At 40.4% G+C, this 24,875-nt stretch overlaps 2 protein-coding genes and 1 long non-coding RNA gene across 8 annotated transcripts in view; all 3 read right to left on the bottom strand.

Annotated features, from left to right (window-relative positions):
* Positions 1-17,143, bottom strand: part of LOC135091754 (uncharacterized) — a 52,956-nt gene extending 35,813 nt beyond the window's left edge. The window contains exons 1-9 of one of the 5 annotated variants that reach the window (XR_010262636.1): positions 16,949-17,129; positions 13,664-13,771; positions 12,937-13,139; positions 12,440-12,603; positions 10,968-11,093; positions 10,060-10,224; positions 9,611-9,741; positions 9,233-9,392; positions 7,692-8,590 (exon numbers count right to left, since the gene is read on the bottom strand). Coding sequence is in view for 2 of the 5 variants with exons in the window: in XM_063989690.1 (XP_063845760.1) it covers positions 12,991-13,139; positions 13,664-13,771; positions 16,949-17,054 (363 nt within the window). In the remaining 3 variants the exon portion in view is untranslated. Of the gene's footprint in view, positions 1-7,685; positions 8,591-9,201; positions 9,393-9,610; positions 9,742-10,059; positions 10,225-10,967; positions 11,094-12,439; positions 12,604-12,936; positions 13,140-13,663; positions 13,772-16,948 lie in introns of those variants that run through there. The other 4 variants (XR_010262634.1, XM_063989688.1, XR_010262635.1 and 1 more) reach the window with 4 other exon arrangements.
* Positions 72-6,735, bottom strand: LOC135091751 (ribosome biogenesis protein WDR12 homolog). Of its 2 annotated transcripts, none has more exons than XR_010262630.1 (4): positions 6,545-6,735; positions 2,785-2,986; positions 2,299-2,463; positions 72-971 (listed from the first exon to the last, which is right to left on the bottom strand). XR_010262630.1 is itself a non-coding variant. In XM_063989684.1 (4 exons), exons 2-4 carry the CDS (start codon positions 2,876-2,878, stop codon positions 944-946), a joined length of 339 nt encoding a protein of 112 aa, XP_063845754.1. In that variant the 5' UTR covers positions 2,879-2,986; positions 6,545-6,735; the 3' UTR covers positions 72-943. The 2 variants fall into 2 exon arrangements, 1 of the variants encoding a protein (XP_063845754.1); XM_063989684.1 differs by having other exon boundaries at positions 2,299-2,515.
* A 961-nt stretch (positions 17,144-18,104) lies between the features above and the next one.
* Positions 18,105-24,875, bottom strand: LOC135091750 (uncharacterized). The gene is made up of 4 exons (XR_010262628.1): positions 24,645-24,875; positions 20,835-21,036; positions 20,321-20,485; positions 18,105-18,982 (listed from the first exon to the last, which is right to left on the bottom strand). It is a non-coding gene; the product is annotated as an uncharacterized LOC135091750 (long non-coding RNA).

Genomic DNA, 24,875 nt, shown 5'->3' with positions numbered 1-24,875 from the left:
ATGCAAAATTAATTATACAAAAAAAAAAAAAAATAAATAAATAAATAAATAAATAAATAAATAAAAAGAAATAGACAAATAATAATGAAGAGGAATGAATGAATTCCAACAAAATGAGAGTGGAATTAGTTCAGGCATGGCACTGGATGATTGGAGTTACAACATAACTACTTAGAACAGGACTATACACTGAACACTATTGTAATTACATCAAATGGAATACAGAGAGAAATTACACATGAAAATCTGAACACAAAGTGAAAACAGCAGCAATAAACACCACTGTAGAATGAATAATAATAAACAGGAGCAATAAACACCATTGTAAAGTCAATAAATATATACATACATAGTGTTGGCCACACACACACACACACACACACACAGGTATAGTTCATCTATTCTCTGACTAGGATATGACCAAAATGTTCTCTTAGGCATCAATGTACAGAGAGAGGCACAATAGACAGGCACCCTGCAAGGCATCATCTCACTGTCACCCTCACACTCTCCACCTGTGCACTGATGAAGGTGTTAGATGAACAGATAGATAGGCTGGATATACTAATGACAAAAACTAAACTCATCTAAGATATGTAAAACAAAGAAAAAAATAAATAAAAAATTACAGCATAGAGTTAATTTTCAAGTAAACAAAATCTGACACCTACAATTTTGCATTTTCATCACTCACACACTGACAACTTCCAATATGGCCTGTTCAATGTTGTGATACAAATGTCAAGCCCCACAACTTCCACTATGGCCTACTGAATGCCATGATAAAGACGTTAAGCCTTTAAGAACACAAGCATATACCCTTCATAATCCTTCACCAGACACACTTCAGTCATCCCAGAGCCTCATCAAACACATTGCTCCCAGGACACACCAGGCATGCCTCCCCATCCATCACTACTGGAAGTTGGGCCGGCCTACTATCTCACACGGATTCCAACTGTCGTCCTCGCCTGCCGGTAAAAAAGTACTCATTAAATCCAAATGTATGGCTACCACACCTAAAAAGGTTAAACAAGTCGAGGACATCAAAATTAAGTAATGCAAGGATTATACACACTAAAGACTCAATATGCAACGCAAACTTTGATGAATTACGTGAAAAATACAAAATTTTACCCGAGTCACCCACACCCAGACACACCCAAGTACACGGGGACACTGCCAGCTACAACCACCATCACCCCCCGACTTTACAAAATGGAAGAAGAGCATAAGCAATCACTCACCACTTGTTCCGTCATCACCCTCTATCACTCCAGAACCCTCTACCAATGCAACCAATGTCTGCACATGCAACACACATGGCAGAATGGACTAGACATTATTGCATTACTGTATACAATTGTGAAAGAGATGGAAATGCAATGATGAACCAGGATTCAATTGGTGAGTACAAGTAATGAACAAGCCAACCAAAGGAGGAACAAATTGTCTTTACACACGCGCACACACACACACACTCTCTCTCTCTCTCTCTCTCATAGCTATATCATTACTACTTCCATATTCACCACAAAGTCACAGCCTCTCATCAACCATATCACACAAGGCCTGCAAATCAAACCACTTTCCTCTCTCCACACTTTCATAGGCAGTAGAGATAATTAGTCACGGTATCATGGATCTTTCCCTTCCATTGCAGCCTAACCCACAATATCAGAGTTTTAGACACTGAAACATTTAGAATGCATCCCAGCCTCTTGTCACACACACATAAGAACATAAAGGAAGTTGCAAGAAGTAGTGGCAGTACATGAATGAAGCCTATCTATTTACACCTATTTACTGAACACTAGCCTCTCATCACACACACCATCATCACACTAATATATTGCCACACCTCACGAGGCTAGTGTTCTCTGGCCATGCAGCATCTAGCTACTTCCATTCCCCAGTCACTCAATCACCAGTGCAGTGATAGGGAGGAGAGCAGCTGAGGGTTGGAAGCACCTCTCTCGCCTCTCAGTGCTCTGCTCTGCTCATGCTCTTACTCTCACTATCCAAGCATGTGTTCCCAAACTTTTCATCATCCTATGTCAACTATTTTTAACAGGCTCTTTAATAAAATAATAGTTTTCAAGGCTGTTTTCTTGATCTAACTCATCTTTTAATAATGCATTATTAATGCATTATTAATGAGAACATTATAAGAACTTAAGTAACAATCTTCTGTGAACTTGAAAAAAGCTATAATACATTACATAACCTGAGAAACATTTTTTTCTTATTTGCAAGTAGAAAGCTTCACAATGTATATCAACAGAAAACATAGATCACCTAGAGAATAACTGCAGGGGTGCCTGAGCATGTACCCAGGTGACGAACTTGTCAGGGGCATGGTGGGCAGGGATGGTGAGGCAGTGGGCCCTGTCACCCTGCCCCTCTGCCAGCTCCTGCACATACCACAGGTGTTGGATATTGATGTCACACCCTGTCAGCGGCCTGTGCAGGGGACGTAGGGTGAGAGGAGACTGGGTTAGGGTGAAATATTGTTCTGTAAAGTGGAAATTTGTTAGATCGGGTACAATTACGGTGAGATATTGTTGTCTTAGGCAAATGTGTTGGATAGGATCTCCTTCACTACTGGTCTCTCTCTCTCTCTCTCTCTCTCTCTCTCTTTCACCACTAGTCAGCTTCCCCCACTCTCTCCCTCTCACTTTTCTCTCTCTCTATCTCCCTCCCATCCATCATTAGCCAGTCTCCCTCTCTCTACCTCAGCCACATCCTTTTCCCTCCCTCCCTCCCCCACACTCCCTCTCTCACCAGTGGTCTGTACAGCAGAAAACCAGTCGTCAAGGTGGAAGGAATCCTTGGGGGTGAGTGTAGGGAGCTTCTTCAAGTACTTCACTTCCACCATTCCCTCCAGGTTCTTCCTGCTCCTCCAGTAGATCCCCAAGCTTGCCCATCAGCAGCTGCCCCTCCATCACAAACTAACACTTGGGCAGGTCTCTTGAGTGGTCCCAACCTGTGAACGTGGGATTAGGTTAGGCTAGGTTAGGTTAAGGTGTTCTGGTAAAACCTGGGGATGGTGTGTGGAGGACAGGACAGACTTTTTTTTTTTTTTTTCCATGTAGGAAGGATACTGGCCAAGGGCAACAAAAATCTAATAAAAAAAAAATGCCCACTGAAATGCCAGTCCCATAAAAGGGTCAAAGCAGTGGTCAAAAATTGGTGGATAAGTGTCTTGAAACCTCCCTCTTGAAGGAATTCAAGTCGTAGGAAGGTGGAAATACAGAAGCAGGCAGGGAGTTCCAGAGTTTACCAGAGAAAGGGATGAATGATTGAGAATGCTGGTTAACTCTTGCGTTAGAGAGGTGGACAGAATAGGGGTGAGAGAAAGAAGAAAGTCTGGTGCAGCAAGGCCGCGGAAGGAGGTGAGGCATGCAGTTAGCAAGATCAGAAGAGCAGTTAGCATGAAAATAGCGGTAGAAGACAGCTAGATGTGCAACATTGCGGTGGTGAGAGAGAGGCTGAAGACAGTCAGTTAGAGGAGAGGAGTTAATGAGACGAAAAGCTTTTGATTCCACCCTGTCTAGAAGAGCAGTATGAGTGGAACCTCCCAGACATGTGAAGCATACTCCATACATGGACGGATAAGGCCCTTGTACAGAGTTAGCAGCTGGGGGGGGTGAGAAAAACTGGCGGAGACGTCTAAGAACACCTAACTTCATAGAAGCTGTTTTAGCTAGAGATGAGATGTGAAGTTTCCAGTTCAGATTATAAGTAAAGGACAGACCGAGGATGTTCAGTGTAGAAAAGGGGGACAGTTGAGTGTCATTGAAGAAGAGGGGATAGTTGTCTGGAAGGTTGTGTCGAGTTGATAGATGGAGGAATTGAGTTTTTGAGGCATTGAACAATACCAAGTTTGCTCTGCCCCAATCAGAAATTTTAGAAAGATCAGAAGTCAGGCGTTCTGTGACTTCCCTTCGTGATATGTTTACCTCCTGAAGGGTGGGACGTCTATTAAAAGATGTGGAAAAGTGCAGGGTGGTATCATCAGCGTAGGAGTGGATAGGACAAGAAGTTTGGTTTAGGAGATCATTAATGAATAATAAGAAGAGAGTGGGTGACAGGACAGAACCCTGAGGAACACCACTGTTAATAGATTTAGGAGAAGAACAGAGACCGTCTACCACAGCAGCAATAGAACGGTTAGAAAGGAAACTTGAGATGAAGTTACAGAGAGAAGGATAGAAACCGTAGCAAGACTGTGGAAGATTTGGGGATGGTGTGAGGAGGAGGGCAGGACTGTGGGAAGTCTGTGGAAGACCTGGGGATTTTGAGATTTTACTAATTCTTGTTTTTCATGGTGCATTCTCTATTTTTTTTTTTCTGGTGTTGATTTTGGCATTGTTTTATCATTCTCTATCTCCTCCATTAATTACTCCCTTATTTTTATATTTTAATTATTATTCATAAGCTTAAAAAAAATATGCCCTTCTTGTAACATGGAGTTTGTGATAAAAATTTTGTTCTTTCATTTTTTTTTTTTAAGTTTATTTAAATTATGATGATTTTAGCATTTTTTCTTTTCTCTAGCTCCTCCATTTCACCTTACTTTTCTTCCTCCTGTTCCTATTTGTGAATCTTAAAGACACGCCCTTCCTACAATACACACCAAGGCCTGCTGGGTTCATATCTATTGGGTGGTAATTATAACTGTAATACTCTAAAAGAGGGCTATGCCAAGCTGCAGATGCTATATTACACTGCGAATGCTCAGAATACAAAGACAGTGAAGGCGTACTTATACTTTATACCAAGTGAAGAGAATGGGTGAATTATAGAAAAATTATTAAGTTGGATAGAGCAACATTAAGAAACACGGGAAGTCACTAAGGACATCAGAGAGATTGATGAAAGGGAGCGTGGGTTGGGTGAGGAAACGGAGAGCTGTGAGGGCAGAAGAGGTGGTGGTGCGAAAGCCTATGCTGGGAAACACACACACACACACACACACACACACACACACACACACACACACACACACACACACAACAACACCAACAACAACAACAGCAGCAGCAACAAGCAGGCAGGCAGGCAGAGAGAAGCAGTGACAGGCCAGGTGGTGAGCTGCAGCAGGCTTGCTCATCACCTGGCACACCCCTCGCTCCCCCTTTCCCCCTCCACACACATCAGTACACTCATTACACACACTCATCCACCATCCACCACTTATCTATGCACAAACCACCCCAATAGTGTGCTCCTTATTCTTGGAAAACGCTACAGATTAGGTTACGTTTTGTTGAAGGGAGTGGAAGGACAAGCGTCTCGATCTGATGACGTCACACCAGCTCATGACGTCACACGGTCCGTTTTTTACGTTCGTTATTTCATTTTGAAAATCGAATTTTTAAATACTACGTCCAGACTGGATTCCTTTATATATTTTGACTTGTCATATACTTTAACTTTTACCTAGAATATCAAAACATTTCAAGCCTCAGTAATAATAAAGAAATTTAAAATTAAGATATGAAAAAATGTTGGAACTTTGAAATTCATAAAAACAATAATCAAGCCCACAAATCTCAGTTAATGGAAATGCAGAACACTTTAAAAAATCTGAACTATCTTTAAAAATAATTTAACGTTAGTTACATCCCGAAATAAATAAATTTGATATAAATAAAACGTCAAAAAACCGACTTTTAACAGGGCTACAAGTAATTCTAAAGGCCGCATATTTACCTTAACAGCACGAAAAAACACTTTTAAAATCATAAGCGTTTTTTTAGAAGTAAGAAAATCTTAATTACAAGCTTAAATAAAAAAAAGAGTCTGACAGGGTATGAAAAATGCACCAGGAAACGACCCTTATATACGTATAAAACGCCTAAAAAATTAACATATTTCACTGTACAGAATTAAGAAAAACACTTCAAAAATAACGAAATAATTTTAAAAACCATAAAAACTTATTTAGAAACCGAAATAAAACAGTTAAGAAAAATATAAAATAATTGGAATATCAACAGGTTCCAACCCGGCTATCCAATATGGCGGCGGTCCCGGTAGAGAAAAAAGCCGCTAGTCTGCCTTATTTACGCCTTCATCACAACAAAATCAGGCACTGATGTTTATATCTGATCCGCGGATATCAAAACAGAGTCATGTGGCTCCATTTAGTGACAGGATTTACTTACGATTAGTGAGGGATGTAGCAAATAATGGCGGATATATAGGGAAAGCCTGCCTCCATCTCAGCTTATAAGATTTTGAAAAATTAAGTTTGGGTGGTTTTTAATATTGTCGTAGTTAATTTGTGAGTATTTGTAATGAAGATTAAAAACATTAATAGAAACGTGCAATATTGAGTCATGAATGTATTCCTAACGGGAAGAAAATACGTATGAGCCTTAAATAAAAACGAAGATAAAAACAATGTTTCAATAGAAATTTCCTTAAACATGGACACTAACCTAACTCTCCTGGTTCGTTATTATGCGTGACACACTTATTATAAGGAAAACATTATCAAACTCCGCCAGCTAGACAATCGGTGGCTGTTACTTACCAATATTCTGAGTCTCCCTGGCCCTCCTGACAAGCTGCTGGCCCTCACAGGCACTTCCCGCCAAGCAGCAAGCCTGCACCAGCACACAGTGGTAGTCATGGCCCATGTCACTGTCCTGTTCAGCGAAAATCCAGGTTAAATAAGGCAGCGGCACATGTGACCCTTCTTTTCACTGTCCCTCCTTGTATGACGTCTGCTCACCCTCCTCCCTTCTTCTACCAAGCAGCACCGCACTACACACCCATCCACCAATCCACAAAATAGTATTTTCTCTTCCAATAATATACATCAACTTCACTCATATCATAATATACTAATACAAAATAAAAGAAAATCAAGTGTAAACATGTAAAACTAAATTATAAGCTATTATAACCGTATTTATCAAAGTATCCACATATCACTAATCAAAGCGCCAAATTTGAACTGATCCAAGCGGTGCTTACACTCACAATGTCTCTTCTAATGTATGACCTTTTGTGAAGTCATTAAAGAAGACCCATAGACGCGATGCAGAGAAGGTCGCCGAATGTGTTGTCCCAGGAGGGTTGGCTCTCCTGAGAGATGAGGCTCTTGCGGTGGAGAGGGAATGGAAGCTGTCTGGTGTTTACATCAGACAGGGCCATCTTAGAGGCAGTATCAGAAATGTAATTCACCCTAATGTCCGAGTGTGACCACCTGGAGCCTCACAGTAAATATCAGGGGAGGAGTCTTGGGCTCTGGGTTTTGGTGTAGGTCCTCCTAAAGGCTTGCCATCAGCTAGTGCATAATAATACTGTACCATCCACTCCAGTGACTTATCCTCCCACTCTCTCTCTCTTAGGGCTTTAGGATAGTTTCATAAAAAATAGAACTATAACAATTCTCAATCTATTTTAATATGACAAATATATTCTTTACACAGAACTGTTACATATATATACAACAATGTACACTCACACACTTCCACATTAAGCAAATACATTCAGGTCAAAATTCTTTCATATATATATATATATATATATATATATATATATATATATATATATATATATATATATATATATATATATATATATATATATATATATATATTATGCAAAATTAATTATACAAAAAAAAAAAAAAAAAAAAAAATAAATAAATAAATAAATAAAAAGAAATAGACAAATAATAATGAAGAGGAATGAATGAATTCCAACAAAATGAGAGTGGAATTAGTTCAGGCATGGCACTGGATGATTGGAGTTACAACATAACTACTTAGAACAGGACTATACACTGAACACTATTGTAATTACATAAAATGGAATACAGAGAGAGAAATTACACATGAAAATCTGAACAAAAAGTGAAAACAGCAGCAATAAACACCACTGTAGAATGAATAATAATAAACAGGAGCAATAAACACCATTGTAAAGTCAATAAATATATACATACATAGTGTTGGACACACACACACACACACACACACACACACATATAGTTCATCTATTCTCTGACTAGGATGTGACCAAAATGTTCTCTTAGGCATCTATGTACAGAGAGAGGCACAATAGACAGGCACCCTGCAAGGCATCATCTCACTGTCACCCTCACACTCTCCACCTGTGCACTGATGAAGGTGTTAGATGAACAGATAAATAGGCTGGATATACTAATGACAAAAACTAAACTCATCTAAGATATGTAAAACAAAGAAAAAAATAAATAAAAAATTACAGCATAGAGTTAATTTTCAAGTAAACAAAATCTGACACCTACAATTTTGCATTTTCATCACTCACACACTGACAACTTCCAATATGGCCTGTTCAATGTTGTGATACAAATGTCAAGCCCCACAACTTCCACTATGGCCTACTGAATGCCATGATAAAGACGTTAAGCCTTTAAGAACACAAGCATATACCCTTCATAATCCTTCACCAGACACACTTCAGTCATCCCAGAGCCTCATCAAACACATTGCTCCCAGGACACACCAGGCATGCCTCCCCATCCATCACTACTGGAAGTTGGGCCGGCCTACTATCTCACACGGATTCCAACTGTCGTCCTCGCCTGCCGGTAAAAAAGTACTCATTAAATCCAAATGTATGGCTACCACACCTAAAAAGGTTAAACAAGTCGAGGACATCAAAATTAAGTAATGCAAGGATTATACACACTAAAGACTCAATATGCAACGCAAACTTTGATGAATTACGTGAAAAATACAAAATTTTACCCGAGTCACCCACACCCAGACACACCCAAGTACACAGGGACACTGCCAGCTACAACCACCATCACCCCCCGACTTTACAAAATGGAAGAAGAGCATAAGCAATCACTCACCACTTGTTCCCTCATCACCCTCTATCACTCCAGAACCCTCTACCAATGCAACCAATGTCTGCACATGCAACACACAAGGCAGAATGGACTAGACATTATTGCATAACTGTATACAAGTGTGAAAGAAATGGAAATGCAATGATGAACCAGGATTCAATTGGTGAGTACAAGTAATGAACAAGCCAACCAAAGAAGGAAAAAATTGTCTTTACACACGCGTACACTCTCTCTCTCTCTCTCTCTCTCTCTCTCATAGCTATATCATTACTACTTCCATATTCACCACAAACTCATAGCCTCTCATGAACCATATTTTACGAGAATGTTTTTTGTACCATATCTGGACAATTTTCAAAACTAAATTACTTTATGTGAATTTTTTTGTTTCTTTCTTCCCCTGGAACTGAAGATCCTTAACTTCCTGGATGGCAAAGATGATACACACACTGGGTGCAGTGATATCAGGTGGAAAGGGACAGAGACAGGGTTCTTAGTGTCTTGATGCCAAACAGGAGGCAGTGAGCATCTGCAAAGAATAAATAGGATAAACAAAAATTGCTAGGGATCTGAATGGGACACCCAAGATTATACAGACAAGGCTAGATCTCTTCAATTAGTTGTGCATTAAAGCCCAGAAGCCTTGTTAAACTTTAATTATTAAAGCACCCTTGAAAAGCCTCACAATTTCCACTAAGCCTTTAAGAACACAAGCATATATCCTTCATAATCCTTAATCAGACTCACTTCACTCATCCCAGAGCCTCGTGAAACACACTGCTCCCAGGACGCACCAGGCATGCCTCCTCATCCGTCGCTACTTCAACTTGGCCCATCCTGCTATCTCACTCACGGACGCCGACTGTGGTCCTCACCTGCTGGCAAAAAGTACTCATTAAATCTATCCAAATAAAAGGCTATCAGGCTTAAACAAGTTCAGGATATTTTCTTTTACCATGTTTACCCTTTTAACCTGGGATATTTTTGCTGCTTTCCCTCCTGGCCAAGGTAAAAAAAAAGTCAAAATAAATAAATAAAAAAATACGTCCCCTCCACTTTTTTTTGGTACTTTCTTAGTACTAATTACCACCAAATTTTATTATTTTCAATTTATAGTTTATTTTACAATTAGATTTTTTTGGCAGTACCAGAAGTCCAATCATTGAATAACTTGTACAACACAAAAATTAAATTACTTTATCTGGATCTTTTTTCCTTTCTTCCCTTGGAACTGAATGATCCTTAACTTCCTTGATACTGGGGCTGGATGGCAAGGATGAAACACACTGGGTGGGGAGGAAAAGACAGGATTCTTAGTGTCTTGATGCCAGGCAGGACTGGCCCAGGCAGGTGGTGAGTATCTGCAAAGAATAAAAAGACTTAATAAAGTTGCTAGGGATCTGAATGGGTCTCCAAGATTATACAGACAAGGCTAGATCTCTTCAATTAGTTGTGCATTTTCCTCATTATCTGGAGAGGCAAATCTAAGTCTGTCTTAAGAAAAAAGTCATTTCTGTTCCATGATTATTGGGCTGAGGCTTTCAAAATGGTGTGTGATGCAGAACATTGGCCCAATCACCAGAAAAGTTTAAATATCCTAAAGTCTATATAAGATGAAACTGATGACTTCTTACTCAGGGGGACTGGCCTCTTGTATTATGTAGCTAAAATGGTAGTTGACAATAGTTCTGAGTTAGGGAGTGACCACAATGGATCCCTAAGTAAGCTGAAAATATTACATAACTAAACACTAATATTTCCAGTAGTTATAAAAGTAAATGTAAGCCTTACTTCTTAAGAATGTTGTAATGTAACACCACCTGAACCTGCTAACCATTTCACACTCTCCTTGCTTCTGAACACCAAATATGTGACTATGTCATTCATATTCTTAGACACTTTGAACTTTAACAAAGACTTCTTTAAGGGCCATATTGTCAGGTTCTCAAGCATGTTTTACCATAAAAACCCAAAAGCTTTGTTAAACTATCACCTTAATTATTAAAGCACGCTTCAAAAGCCTCACAACTTCCACCATAACCTGTTGAATATCATAATAAAGATGTTAAGCCTTTAAGCATTCATAAACCTTCATCAGACTCACTTCACTCATCCCAGAGCCTCGTGAAACACACTGCTCCCAGGACACACCAGGCATGCCTTTCCATCCATCGCTACTGCAAGTTGGCACGGCCTGCTATCTCACACGGATGCCAACTGTGGTCCTCGGCTGCCGGCAAAAAGTACACATTAAACCTATCCAAATGCATGGCTACCAGACTTAAACAAGTTAAGGATATCACAAACAAGTAATGCAAGGATTATACACACTAAAAACTCAATATGCAACATAAACTTTGAGGAATTACACGAAAACTACAAAATCTTACCCGAGTCACCCACACCCAAGTACACAAGGACACTGCCAGCTACCACCACCACCACCACCACCACCACCCCATTTCACAAAATAGAACAGCACAAGGAACAGTGCAGAGTACCTAGTGAATCACACACCACTTGTTCTCTCGTCACCCTCAATCACTCCAGAACCCTGTACCCATGCAACCCATGTCTGCACACGCAGCACACATGGCAGAATGGACTAGACATTATTGCATTACTGTATACAAGTGAGAGAGAAATGGAAATGCAATGATAAACCACGATTTGATTCATGAGAACAGGTAATGAAGAAGCCAACCTATGGAGGAACAAGTTGTCTTTACATTCTCTCTCTCTCTCTCTCTCTCTCTCTCTCTCTCACCTATATCATTACTACTTCCATATTCACCACAAATCACAACCTCTTATCTAAAATAACACACAAGAACTGCAAACAAAACCACTTTGCTCTCTCCACACTTTCATAAGCAGTAGAGATAATTAGTCACGGTATCATGGATCTTTCCCTTCCATTGCAGCCTAACCCACAAGATCAGACTTTTAGACACTGAAACATTTAGAATGCATCCCAGCCTCTTGTCACACACACATAAGAACATAAAGGAAGCTGCAAGAAGTAGTGGCAGTATCTGAATGAAGCCTATCTATTTCCACCTATTTACTGAACACTAGTATACCCCACAGCCTCTCATCACACACACCATCATCACACTAACATATTGCCACACCTCACGAGGCTAGTGTTCTCTGGCCATGCAGCATCTAGCTACTTCCACTCCCCAGTCACCAGTCACCAGTGCAGCAATAGGGATAGGGAGGAGAGTGGCTGAGGGTTGGAAGCACCTCTCTTGCCTCTCAGTGCTCTGCTCCACTCTCACTCTTACTCTCACTCATGTGTTCCCAAACTTTTCCTTGTCTTATGTCAATCATTTTTAACAGGCTCTTTAATAAGGTAAAAGTTTTTAAGGGTGTTTTCTTGATCTAAATCATCTTTTAATAATAATGCTGCATTATTAATGACAACAATATCATGAGAACTGAAGTAATCATCTTCTGTCAACTTGAAAAAAGATATACCACTTAACATAACCTGAGAAACTTTTTATTATTATTATTATTATTTGCAAGTAGAAAGCTTCACAATGTATATCACCAGAAAACATATATCACCTGAAAATGACAGCAGGGGTGCCTGAGCATGTACCCAGGTGACAGACTTGTCAGGGGCATGGTGGGCAGGGATGGTGAGGCTGTGGGCCCTGTCACCCTGCCCCTCTGCCAGCTCCTGCACGTACCACACATGTAGGGTATTGATGTCGCACCCTGTCAGCAGCCTGTGAGGGGAGATAAGAATGAGAGGGGGTTGGGTTAGAGTGAGGGGGTTTGTTAGGGTGAAATATTGTTCTGTAAGGTGGAAATTTGTTAGTTATGGTGCATTTAGGGTAAGAGAATGGTGTTTAGGGTGGGAAATAGTTGTCTCAGGTAAAGGTGTTACTTAGGATCTCCTTCACAACTGCTCTCTCTCTCTCTCTCTCTCTCTCTCTCTCTCTCTCTCTCTCTCTCCCCTATCCACCATTAGCCAGTCTCCCTCTCTCTCCCTCAGCCACACCCTCTTCCCTCCCTTTCTCTGCCTCGGCCACACCCTCTTCCCTTCCTCCCTCTCTCACCAGTGGTCTGTGGCCAGTACAGCAGACACCCAATTGTCAAGGTGGAGGGAATCCTTATGGGTAGGTGGAGGGAGCTTCTTCAAGTACTCCACCACCACCACCAGGCTCTTCCTTCTCCTCCAGTAGATCCCCAAGCTTGCCCATCAGCAGCTGTCCCTCCACCACAAACTCCAACTTGGGCAGGTCTCTTGAGGGATCCCAACCTGTGGATGTGGGATTAGGTTAGGCCAGGTTAGGTTAAGGTGTTCTGGTAAAACCTGGGGAGTTTACCAGGGGATGGTGTGTGGAGGACAGGATAGGACAAGAAGACCAGTGGGAAGACTGTGGAAGACCTGGGGAGGGTGTGTGCAGGAGGACAGGGCAAGGTGACCTGTGGGAAAACTAAAAAATAATAGGAAATAGCAAAAAAGAATAAGTTTTGTTAGATTAGGTTTGGTTCCCTACCCCACACCTACTGCAATCCTGAGACCACAGCAAGGCCCCACAGCACACACTGGTTCACTCCTGCCCCTTCACAGCAAGACCATTCCCTTTCCTACACTTAATGCAATCCTGAGACCACAGCAAGATCCCACAGCTCCCTACTCCTGGAAAACACTTGCAGTGATAAGAAAGAAAAAACAAAAAACAAAGAGAAATGTGAAATGCAAAAAAAGGAGAAAAAAGAAAAAAAAAAAGGTAAATACAATAAAATGTACAGCAAACAATAGCGTGGCACTAAACTCACTGGTCCTGCTTGGCGACAAACTTGACAAGCACGCTGCCTTCTGTCCCGCCACCAACCTGCCGGACCTCTGTTCTGCCATGCTGCTGCTGCTGCTGCTGCTCCTCACCTCTGGAGGAAAGCTGTGTTTCAGTTTATGATGCTGTGGTGAAGGAGAGATGAAGACATGATGGGAAGTATGAGAGAAAGGAAGAGAAGAGAAGCAGAGAAAAAGAGGTCAGGTCAGGTTAGGTTAACAATTAAGTGGAACAGGTAATAAAGTAATCAGTAAAGTACTGCGTGTGTGTTAGTATGTTGGTGTGCGGGTACTGTGGCCGCAGTACGTCACCACAAAACTAGTCCGGTGGCAGGTATTTTATTCACCATTGTATTATTGACTGATATTTTTGTTGCAGTGGAAGCAAATCAATTGTCACGTTAATATGTAATCAAAGAAGGCTTTGTGTGTGACAGATTTGTACTGCACCTAGTGCCCCCTCCCGGTTAGGTTAGACTGGTAAAGTTACGAGAGCCTAGAAATTTTGTTTTCAAAATATACCATTTTTCAAGACTGTCAAAAATGCCTCATTTTGCCTTTCCACACCCAAAAACCCTGCTTTCCCACAAGGTCCCCAAGCTTGTTGGGGATTGGTTAGAGAAAAAAAAGATGGGGTGCATTGTAATAAACTGCAATTTTACCGCTTGGCCACACGCTATAGCACGCCCAGGCCACAACACCAACACAGAAATAAACCAACAAATAAAATCACACACAATTTCTGAGACAGGCACCACGACTCACTTCCTCTCCTATTACGTACACCACTCTACCACCACCACCGTCACTACTATTGCTGCTAATACTCTTACTACTGCTCCACTCCTCCTATCACTCCAGTTCGTGATGCTAACCATTTACAATTACAGTTGAAAAACCGCTCTCATCTCTTCAAACCTCGCCAATGTTTACACACATGGCGGGGCACAGAGTAGTGTCTAGTCTTCACCCCGGGACGGTAACGTTCATTTTTGAGATTTCAGTAACTCTCCTCTTTTTCAGGGTGCTTTCTAAAGTTTATTTTTGTTGTGTTCATTCTGGCATGGTTTTCATCATTCTCTATCTCCATTAATTACTCACTCATTTTCATATTTTAACTATTATTCAAGAGCTTAGAAAAATATGCCCCTCTTGTAAGATGGAGATTTTGTGAGTTTCGTTGTTTTTTTTTTTTTTTTTTTTTTTACTATATTTGAATTATGAAAATTATCATATTTCTTTTCTCTACCTCCTCCATTTCTGCTTACATTTGTTCCTCCTGCTCTATCTATTAGTGAATCATAAACACACGCCCTTCCTACAAGGTGGATACACACCAAGGCCTGCTGGGTTCATATCTATTGGGTGGTAATTATAACTGTAATACTCTGAAAGAGCGCTATGTCAAGCTACAGAAGCCACATGGCACTACGTAGGATTAGAATACAAAGACACTGAGGCTGTACTTATACTTCATACCAAGTGAAGCGTTATGCGTGAATTACAGAAAACACATTAAGTTGGGTAGAACAAAACTAAGAATCACGGGAAGTCAATAAGGATATCAGAGAGATAGAGGAAAGAGAGCCTGGGATGGGTGAGAAAATGGGGAGCAGTGAAGGCAGAAGAGGTGGTGGTGTGAAACAACAAGCTAACACACACACACACACACACACACACACACACACACACACACACACATACATACATACACACACACACACACACACACACACACACACACACACACACACACACAACAACAACAGCAGCAGCAACAAGCAGGCAGGCAGGCAGAGAGCAGTAGTGACAGGCCAGGTGGTTAGCTGCAGCAGGCTTGCTCATCACCTGGCACACCCCTCGCTCCCCCTTTCCCCCTCCACACACATCAGTACACTCATTACACACACTCATCCACCATCCACCACTTATCTATGCACAAACCACCCCAATAGTGTGCTCCTTATTCTTGGAAAACGCTACAGATTAGGTTACGTTTTGTTGAAGGGAGTGGAAGGACAAGCGTCTCGGTCTGATGACGTCTCGCCAGCTCATGACGTCACACGGTCCGTTTTTTACGTTCGTTATTTCATTTTGAAAATCGAATTTTTAAATACTACGTCCAGACTGGATTCCTTTATATATTTTGACTTGTCATATACTTTAACTTTTACCTAGAATATCAAAACATTTCAAGCCTCAGTAATAATAAAGAAATTTAAAATTAAGATATGAAAAAATGTTGGAACTTTGAAATTCATAAAAACAATAATCAAGCCCACAAATCTCAGTTAATGGAAATGCAGAACACTTTAAAAAATCTGAACTATCTTTAAAAATAATTTAACGTTAGTTACATCCCGAAATAAATAAATTTGATATAAATAAAACGTCGAAAAACCGACTTTTAACAGGGCTACAAGTAATTCTAAAGGCCGCATATTTACCTTAACAGCACGAAAAAACACTTTTAAAATCATAAGCATTTTTTAGAAGTAAGAAAATCTTAATTACAAGCTTAAATAAAAAAAAGAGTCTGACAGGGTATGAAAAATGCACCAGGAAACGACCCTTATATACGTATAAAACGCCTAAAAAATTAACATATTTCACTGTACAGAATTAAGAAAAACACTTCAAAAATAACGAAATAATTTTTAAAAACATAAAAACTTATTTAGAAACCGAAATAAAACAGTTAAGAAAAATATAAAATAATTGGAATATCGACAGGTTCCAACCCGGCTATCCAATATGGCGGCGGTCCCGGTAGAGAAAAAAGCCGCTAGTCTGCCTTATTTACGCCTTCATCACAACAAAATCAGGCACTGATGTTTATATCTGATCCGCGGATATCAAAACAGAGTCATGTGGCTCCATTTAGTGAAAGGATTTACTTACGATTAGTGAGGGATGTAGCAAATAATGGCGGATATATAGGGAAAGCCTGGCTCCATCTCAGCTTATAAGATTTTGAAAAATTAAGTTTGGGTGGTTTTTAATATTGTCGTAGTTAATTTGTGAGTATTTGTAATGAAGATTAAAAACATTAATAGAAACGTGCAATATTGAGTCATGAATGTATTCCTAACGGGAAGAAAATACATATGAGCCTTAAATAAAAACGAAGATAAAAACAATGTTTCAATAGAAATTTCCTTAAACATGGACACTAACCTAACTCTCCTGGTTCGTTATTATGCGTGACACACTTATCATAAGGAAAACATTATCAAACTCCGCCAGCTAGACAAGCGGTGGCTGTTACTTACCAATATTCTGAGTCTCCCTGGCCCTCCTGACAAGCTGCTGGCCCTCACAGGCACTTCCCGCCAAGCAGCAAGCCTGCACCAGCACACAGTGGTAGTCATGGCCCATGTCACTGTCCTGTTCAGCGAAAATCCAGGTTAAATAAGGCAGCGGCACATGTGAGCCCTCCTTTCACCGTCCCTCCTTGTATGACGTCTGCTCACCCTCCTCCCTTCTTCTACCAAGCAGCACCGCACTACACACCCATCCACCAATCCACAAAATAGTATTTTCTCTTCCAATAATATACATCAACTTCACTCATATCATAATATACTAATACAAAATAAAAGAAAATCAAGTGTAAACATGTAAAACTAAATCATAAGCTATTATAACCGTATTTATCAAAGTATCCACATATCACTAATCAAAGCGCTAAATTTGAACTGATCCAAGCGGTGTTTACACTCACAAAATCTCTTCTATTGTATGACCTTATGTGAAGTCATTAAAGAAGACCCATAGACGCGATGCAGAGAAGGTCGCCGAATGTGTTGTCCCAGGAGGGTTGGCTCTCCTGAGACATGAGGCTCTTGCGGTGGAGAGGGAATGGAAGCTGTCTGGTGTTTACATCAGACAGGACCATCTTAGAGGCAGTATCAGAAATGTAATTCACCCTAATGTCCGAGTGTGACCACCTGCAGCCTCACAGTAAATATCAGGGGAGGAGTCTTGGGCTCTGGGTTTTGGTGTAGGTCCTCCTAAAGGCTTGCCATCAGCTAGTGCATAATAATACTGTAACATCCACTCCAGTGACTTATCCTCTCTCTCTCTCTCTCTCTCTCTCTCAGGGCTTTAGGATAGTTTCATAAAAAATACAACTTATAACAATTCTCAATCCATTTTAATATGACAAATATATTCTTTACACAGAACTGTTACATATATATACAACAATGTACACTCACACACTTCCACATTAAGCAAATACATTCAGGTCAAAATTCTTTCATATATAATATATATATATATATATATATATATATATATATATATATATATATATATATATATATATATATATATATATATATATATATGCAAAATTAATTATACAAAAAAAAAAAATAAATAAATAAATAAATAAATAAAAAGAAATAGACAAATAATAATGAAGAGGAATGAATGAATTCCAAGAAAATGAGAGTGGAATTAGTTCAGGCATGGCACTGGATGATTGGAGTTACAACATAACTACTTAGAACAGGACTATACACTGAACACTATTGTAATTACATGAAATGGAATACAGAGAGAAATTACACATGAAAATCTGAACACAAAGTGAAAACAGCAGCAATAAACACCACTGTAGAATGAATAATAATAAACAGGAGCAATAAACACCATTGTAAAGTCAATAAATATATACATACATAGTGTTGGCCACACACACACACACACACACAGGTATAGTTCATCTATTCTCTGACTAGCATATGACCAAAATGTTCTCTTAGGCATCAATGTACAGAGAGAGGCACAATAGACAGGCACCCTGCAAGGCATCATCTCACTGTCACCTTCACACTCTCCACCTGTGCACTGATGAAGGTGTTAGATGAACAGATAGATAGGCTGGATATACTAATGACAAAAACTAAACTCATCTAAGATATGTAAAACAAAGAAAAAAATAAATAAAAAATTACAGCATAGAGTTAATTTTCAAGTAAACAAAATCTGACACCTACAATTTTGCATTTTCATCACTCACACACTGACAACTTCCAATATGGCCTGTTCAATGTTGTGATACAAATGTCAAGCCCCACAACTTCCACTATGGCCTACTGAATGCCATGATAAAGACGTTAAGCCTTTAAGAACACAAGCATATACCCTTCATAATCCTTCACCAGACACACTTCAGTCATCCCAGAGCCTCATCAAACACATTGCTCCCAGGACACACCAGGCATGCCTCCCCATCCATCACTACTGGAAGTTGGGCCGGCCTACTATCTCACACGGATTCCAACTGTCGTCCTCGCCTGCCGGTAAAAAAGTACTCATTAAATCCAAATGTATGGCTACCACACCTAAAAAGGTTAAACAAGTCGAGGACATCAAAATTAAGTAATGCAAGGATTATACACACTAAAGACTCAATATGCAACGCAAACTTTGATGAATTACGTAAAAAATACAAAATTTTACCCGAGTCACCCACACCCAGACACACCCAAGTACACAGGGACACTGCCAGCTACAACCACCATCACCCCCCGACTTTACAAAATGGAAGAAGAGCATAAGCAATCACTCACCACTTGTTCCCTCATCACCCTCTATTACTCCAGAACCCTCTACCAATGCAACCAATGTCTGCACATGCAACACACATGGCAGAATGGACTAGACATTATTGCATTACTGTATACAATTGTGAAAGAAAGGAAATGCAATGATGAACCAGGATTCAATTGGTGAGTACAAGTAATGAACAAGCCAACCAAAGGAGGAACAAATTGTCTTTACACACGCACACACACACACAGACACACTCTCTCTCTCTCTCTCTCTCTCTCTCTCTCTCATAGCTATATCATTACTACTTCCATATTCACCACAAAGTCACAGCCTCTCATCAACCATATCACACAAGGCCTGCAAATCAAACCACTTTCCTCTCTCCACACTTTCATAGGCAGTAGAGATAATTAGTCACGGTATCATGGATCTTTCCCTTCCATTGCAGCCTAACCCACAATATCAGAGTTTTAGACACTGAAACATTTAGAATGCATCCCAGCCTCTTGTCACACACACATAAGAACATAAAGGAAGTTGCAAGAAGTAGTGGCAGTACATGAATGAAGCCTATCTATTTACACCTATTTACTGAACACTAGCCTCTCATCACACACACCATCATCACACTAATATATTGCCACATCTCACGAGGCTAGTGTTCTCTGGCCATGCAGCATCTAGCTACTTCCATTCCCCAGTCACTCAATCACCAGTGCAGTGATAGGGAAAAGAGCAGCTGAGGGTTGGAAGCACCTCTCTCGCCTCTCAGTGCTCTGCTCTGCTCATGCTCTTACTCTCACTATCCAAACATGTGTTCCCAAACTTTTCATCATCCTATGTCAACTATTTTTAACAGGCTCTTTAATAAAATAATAGTTTTCAAGGCTGTTTTCTTGATCTAACTCATCTTTTAATAATGATAATGCATTATTAATGAGAACATTATAAGAACTTAAGTAACAATCTTCTGTGAACTTGAAAAAAGCTATAATACATTACATAACCTGAGAAACATTTTTTTTCTTATTTGCAAGTAGAAAGCTTCACAATGTATATCAACAGAAAACATAGATCACCTAGAGAATAACTGCAGGGGTGCCTGAGCATGTACCCAGGTGACGAACTTGTCAGGGGCATGGTGGGCAGGGATGGTGAGGCAGTGGGCCCTGTCACCCTGCCCCTCTGCCAGCTCCTGCACATACCACAGGTGTTGGATATTGATGTCACACCCTATCAGCGGCCTGTGCAGGGGACGTAGGGTGAGAGGAGACTGGGTTAGGGTGAAATATTGTTCTGTAAAGTGGAAATTTGTTAGATCGGGTACAATTACGGTGAGATATTGTTGTCTTAGGCAAATGTGTTGGATAGGATCTCCTTCACTACTGGTCTCTCTCTCTCTCTCTCTCTCTCTCTCTCTCTCTCTCTCTCTCTCTCTCTCTCTCTCTTTCACCACTAGTCAGCTTCCCCCACTCTCTCCCTCTCACTTTTCTCTCTCTCTATCTCCCTCCCATCCATCATTAGCCAGTCTCCCTCTCTCTACCTCAGCCACATCCTTTTCCCTCCCTCCCTCCCCCACACTCCCTCTCTCACCAGTGGTCTGTACAGCAGAAAACCAGTCGTCAAGGTGGAAGGAATCCTTGGGGGTGAGTGTAGGGAGCTTCTTCAAGTACTTCACTTCCACCATTCCCTCCAGGTTCTTCCTTCTCCTCCAGTAGATCCCCAAGCTTGCCCATCAGCAGCTGCCCCTCCATCACAAACTAACACTTGGGCAGGTCTCTTGAGGGGTCCCAACCTGTGAACGTGGGATTAGGTTAGGCTAGGTTAGGTTAAGGTGTTCTGGTAAAACCTGGGGATGGTGTGTGGAGGACAGGACAGACAAAGAAGACCAGCAGGATGACTTTTTTTTTTTTTTTTTTTCCATGTAGGAAGGATACTGGCCAAGGGCAAAAAAAATCTAATAAAAAAAAAAAAAATACCCACTGAAATGCCAGTCCCATAAAAGGGTCAAAGCAGTGGTCAAAAATTGGTGGATAAGTGTCTTGAAACCTCCCTCTTGAAGGAATTCAAGTCGTAGGAAGGTGGAAATACAGAAGCAGGCAGGGAGTTCCAGAGTTTACCAGAGAAAGGGATGAATGATTGAGAATGCTGGTTAACTCTTGCGTTAGAGAGGTGGACAGAATAGGGGTGAGAGAAAGAAGAAAGTCTGGTGCAGCAAGGCCGCGGAAAGAGGTGAGACATGCAGTTAGCAAGATCAGAAGAGCAGTTAGCATGAAAATAGCGGTAGAAGACAGCTAGATATGCAGCATTGCGGCGGTGAGAGAGAGGCTGAAGACAGTCAGTTAGAGGAGAGGAGTTAATGAGACGAAAAGCTTTTGATTCCACCCTGTCTAGAAGAGCAGTATGAGTGGAACCTCCTAGACATGTGAAGCATACTCCATACATGGACGGATAAGGCCCTTGTACAGAGTTAGCAGCTGGGGGGGGGGGGGTGAGTAAAACTGGCGGAGACGTATAAAAACACCTAACTTCATAGAAGCTGTTTTAGCTAGAGATGAGATGTGAAGTTTCCAGTTCAGATTATAAGTAAAGGACAGACCGAGGATGTTCAATGTAGAAGAGGGGGACAGTTGAGTGTCATTGAAGAAGAGGGGATAGTTGTCTGGAAGGTTGTGTCGAGTTGATAGATGGAGGAATTGAGTTTTTGAGGCATTGAACAATACCAAGTTTGCTCTGCCCCAATCAGAAATTTTAGAAAGACCAGAAGTCAGGCGTTCTGTGACTTCAATTCGTGATATGTATACCTCCTGAAGGGTGGGACGTCTATTAAAAGACTCGGAAAAGTGCAGGGTGGTATCATCAGCGTAGGAGTGGATAGGACAAGAAGTTTGGTTTAGAAGATCATTAATAAATAATAAGAAGAGAGTGGGTGACAGGACAGAACCCTGAGGAACACCACTGTTAATACATTTAGGAGAAGAACAGAGACCGTCTACCACAGCAGCAATAGAACGGTTAGAAAGGAAACTTGAGATGAAGTTACAGAGAGAAGGATAGAAACCGTAGGAAAACTGTGGAAGATTTGGGGATGGTGTGAGGAGGAGGGCAGGACTGTGGGAAGTCTGTGGAAGACCTGGGGATTTTGAGATTTTACTAATTCTTGTTTTTCATGGTGCTTTCTCTAATTTTTTTTTCTGGTGTTGATTTTGGCATTGTTTTATCATTCTCTATCTCCTCCATTAATTACTCCCTTATTTTTATATTTTAATTATTATTCATAAGCTTAAAAAAATATGCCCTTCTTGTAACATGGAGTTTGTGATAAAAATATTGTTCTTTCATTTTTTTTTTTAAGTTTATTTAAATTATGATGATTTTAGCATTTTTTCTTTTCTCTAGCTCCACCATTTCACCTTACTTTTCTTCCTCCATTTCACCTTACTTTTCTTCCTCCTGTTCCTATTTGTGAATCTTAAAGACACGCCCTTCCAACAATACACACCAAGGCCTGCTGGGTTCATATCTATTGGGTGGTAATTATAACTGTAATACTCTAAAAGAGGGCTATGCCAAGCTGCAGAGGCTATATTACACTGCGAATGCTCAGAATACAAAGACAGTGAAGGCGTACTTATACTTTATACCAAGTGAAGAGAATGGGTGAGTTATAGAAAAATTATTAAGTTGGATAGAGCAACATTAAGAAACACGGGAAGTCACTAAGGACATCAGAGAGATTGATGAAAGGGAGCGTGGGTTGGGTGAGGAAACGGAGAGCTGTGAGGGCAGAAGAGGTGGTGGTGCGAAAGCCTATGCTGGGAAACACACACACACACACACACACACACACACACACACACACACACACACACACACACACACACACAACAACAACAACAGCAGCAGCAACAAGCAGGGAGGCAGGCAGAGAGAAGCAGTGACAGGCCAGGTGGTGAGCTGCAGCAGGCTTGCTCATCACCTGGCACACCCCTCGCTCCCCCTTTCCCCCTCCACACACATCAGTACACTCATTACACACACTCATCCACCATCCACCACTTATCTATGCACAAACCACCCCAATAGTGTGCTCCTTATTCTTGGAAAACGCTACAGATTAGGTTACGTTTTGTTGAAGAGAGTGGAAGGACAAGCGTCTCGGTCTGATGACGTCACACCAGCTCATGACGTCATACGGTCCGTTTTTTACGTTCGTTATTTCATTTTGAAAATCGAATTTTTAAATACTACGTCCAGACTGGATTCCTTTATATATTTTGACTTGTCATATACTTTAACTTTTACCTAGAATATCAAAACATTTCAAGCCTCAGTAATAATAAAGAAATTTAAAATTAAGATATGAAAAAATGTTGGAACTTTGAAATTCATAAAAACAATAATCAAGCCCACAAATCTCAGTTAATGGAAATGCAGAACACTTTAAAAAATCTGAACTATCTTTAAAAATAATTTAACGTTAGTTACATCCCGAAATAAATAAATTTGATATAAATAAAACGTCAAAAAACCGACTTTTAACAGGGCTACAAGTAATTCTAAAGGCCGCATATTTACCTTAACAGCACGAAAAAACACTTTTAAAATCATAAGCGTTTTTTTAGAAGTAAGAAAATCTTAATTACAAGCTTAAATAAAAAAAAGAGTGACAGGGTATGAAAAATACACCAGGAAACGACCCTTATATACGTATAAAACGCCTAAAAAATTTACATATTTCACTGTACAGAATTAAGAAAAACACTTCAAAAATAACGAAATAATTTTAAAAACCATAAAAACTTATTTAGAAACCGAAATAAAACAGTTAAGAAAAATATAAAATAATTGGAATATCGACAGGTTCCAACCCGGCTATCCAATATGGCGGCGGTCCCGGTAGAGAAAAAAAGCCGCTAGTCTGCCTTATTTACGCCTTCATCACAACAAAATCAGGCACTGATGTTTATATCTGATCCGCGGATATCAAAACAGAGTCATGTGGCTCCATTTAGTGACAGGATTTACTTACGATTAGTGAGGGATGTAGCAAATAATGGCGGGTATATAGGGAAAGCCTGCCTCCATCTCAGCTTATAAGATTTTGAAAAATTAAGTTTGGGTGGTTTTTAATATTGTCGTAGTTAATTTGTGAGTATTTGTAATGAAGATTAAAAACATTAATAGAAACGTGCAATATTGAGTCATGAATGTATTCCTAACGGGAAGAAAATACGTATGAGCCTTAAATAAAAACGAAGATAAAAACAATGTTTCAATAGAAATTTCCTTAAACATGGACACTAACCTAACTCTCCTGGTTCGTTATTATGCGTGACACACTTATTATAAGGAAAACATTATCAAACTCCGCCAGCTAGACAAGCGGTGGCTGTTACTTACCAATATTCTGAGTCTCCCTGGCCCTCCTGACAAGCTGCTGGCCCTCACAGGCACTTCCCGCCAAGCAGCAAGCCTGCACCAGCACACAGTGGTAGTCATGGCCCATGTCACTGTCCTGTTCAGCGAAAATCCAGGTTAAATAAGGCAGCGGCACATGTGAGCCTTCCTTTCACCGTCCCTCCTTGTATGACGTCTGCTCACCCTCCTCCCTTCTTCTACCAAGCAGCACCG

This window comes from Scylla paramamosain, chromosome 38 (genome assembly GCF_035594125.1).
Source record: "Scylla paramamosain isolate STU-SP2022 chromosome 38, ASM3559412v1, whole genome shotgun sequence".
Lineage (NCBI taxonomy): Eukaryota > Metazoa > Arthropoda > Malacostraca > Decapoda > Portunidae > Scylla > Scylla paramamosain.
The sequence above is the reverse complement of the archived record's forward strand: the minus strand, read 5'-3'. Positions and strand labels throughout refer to the sequence as shown.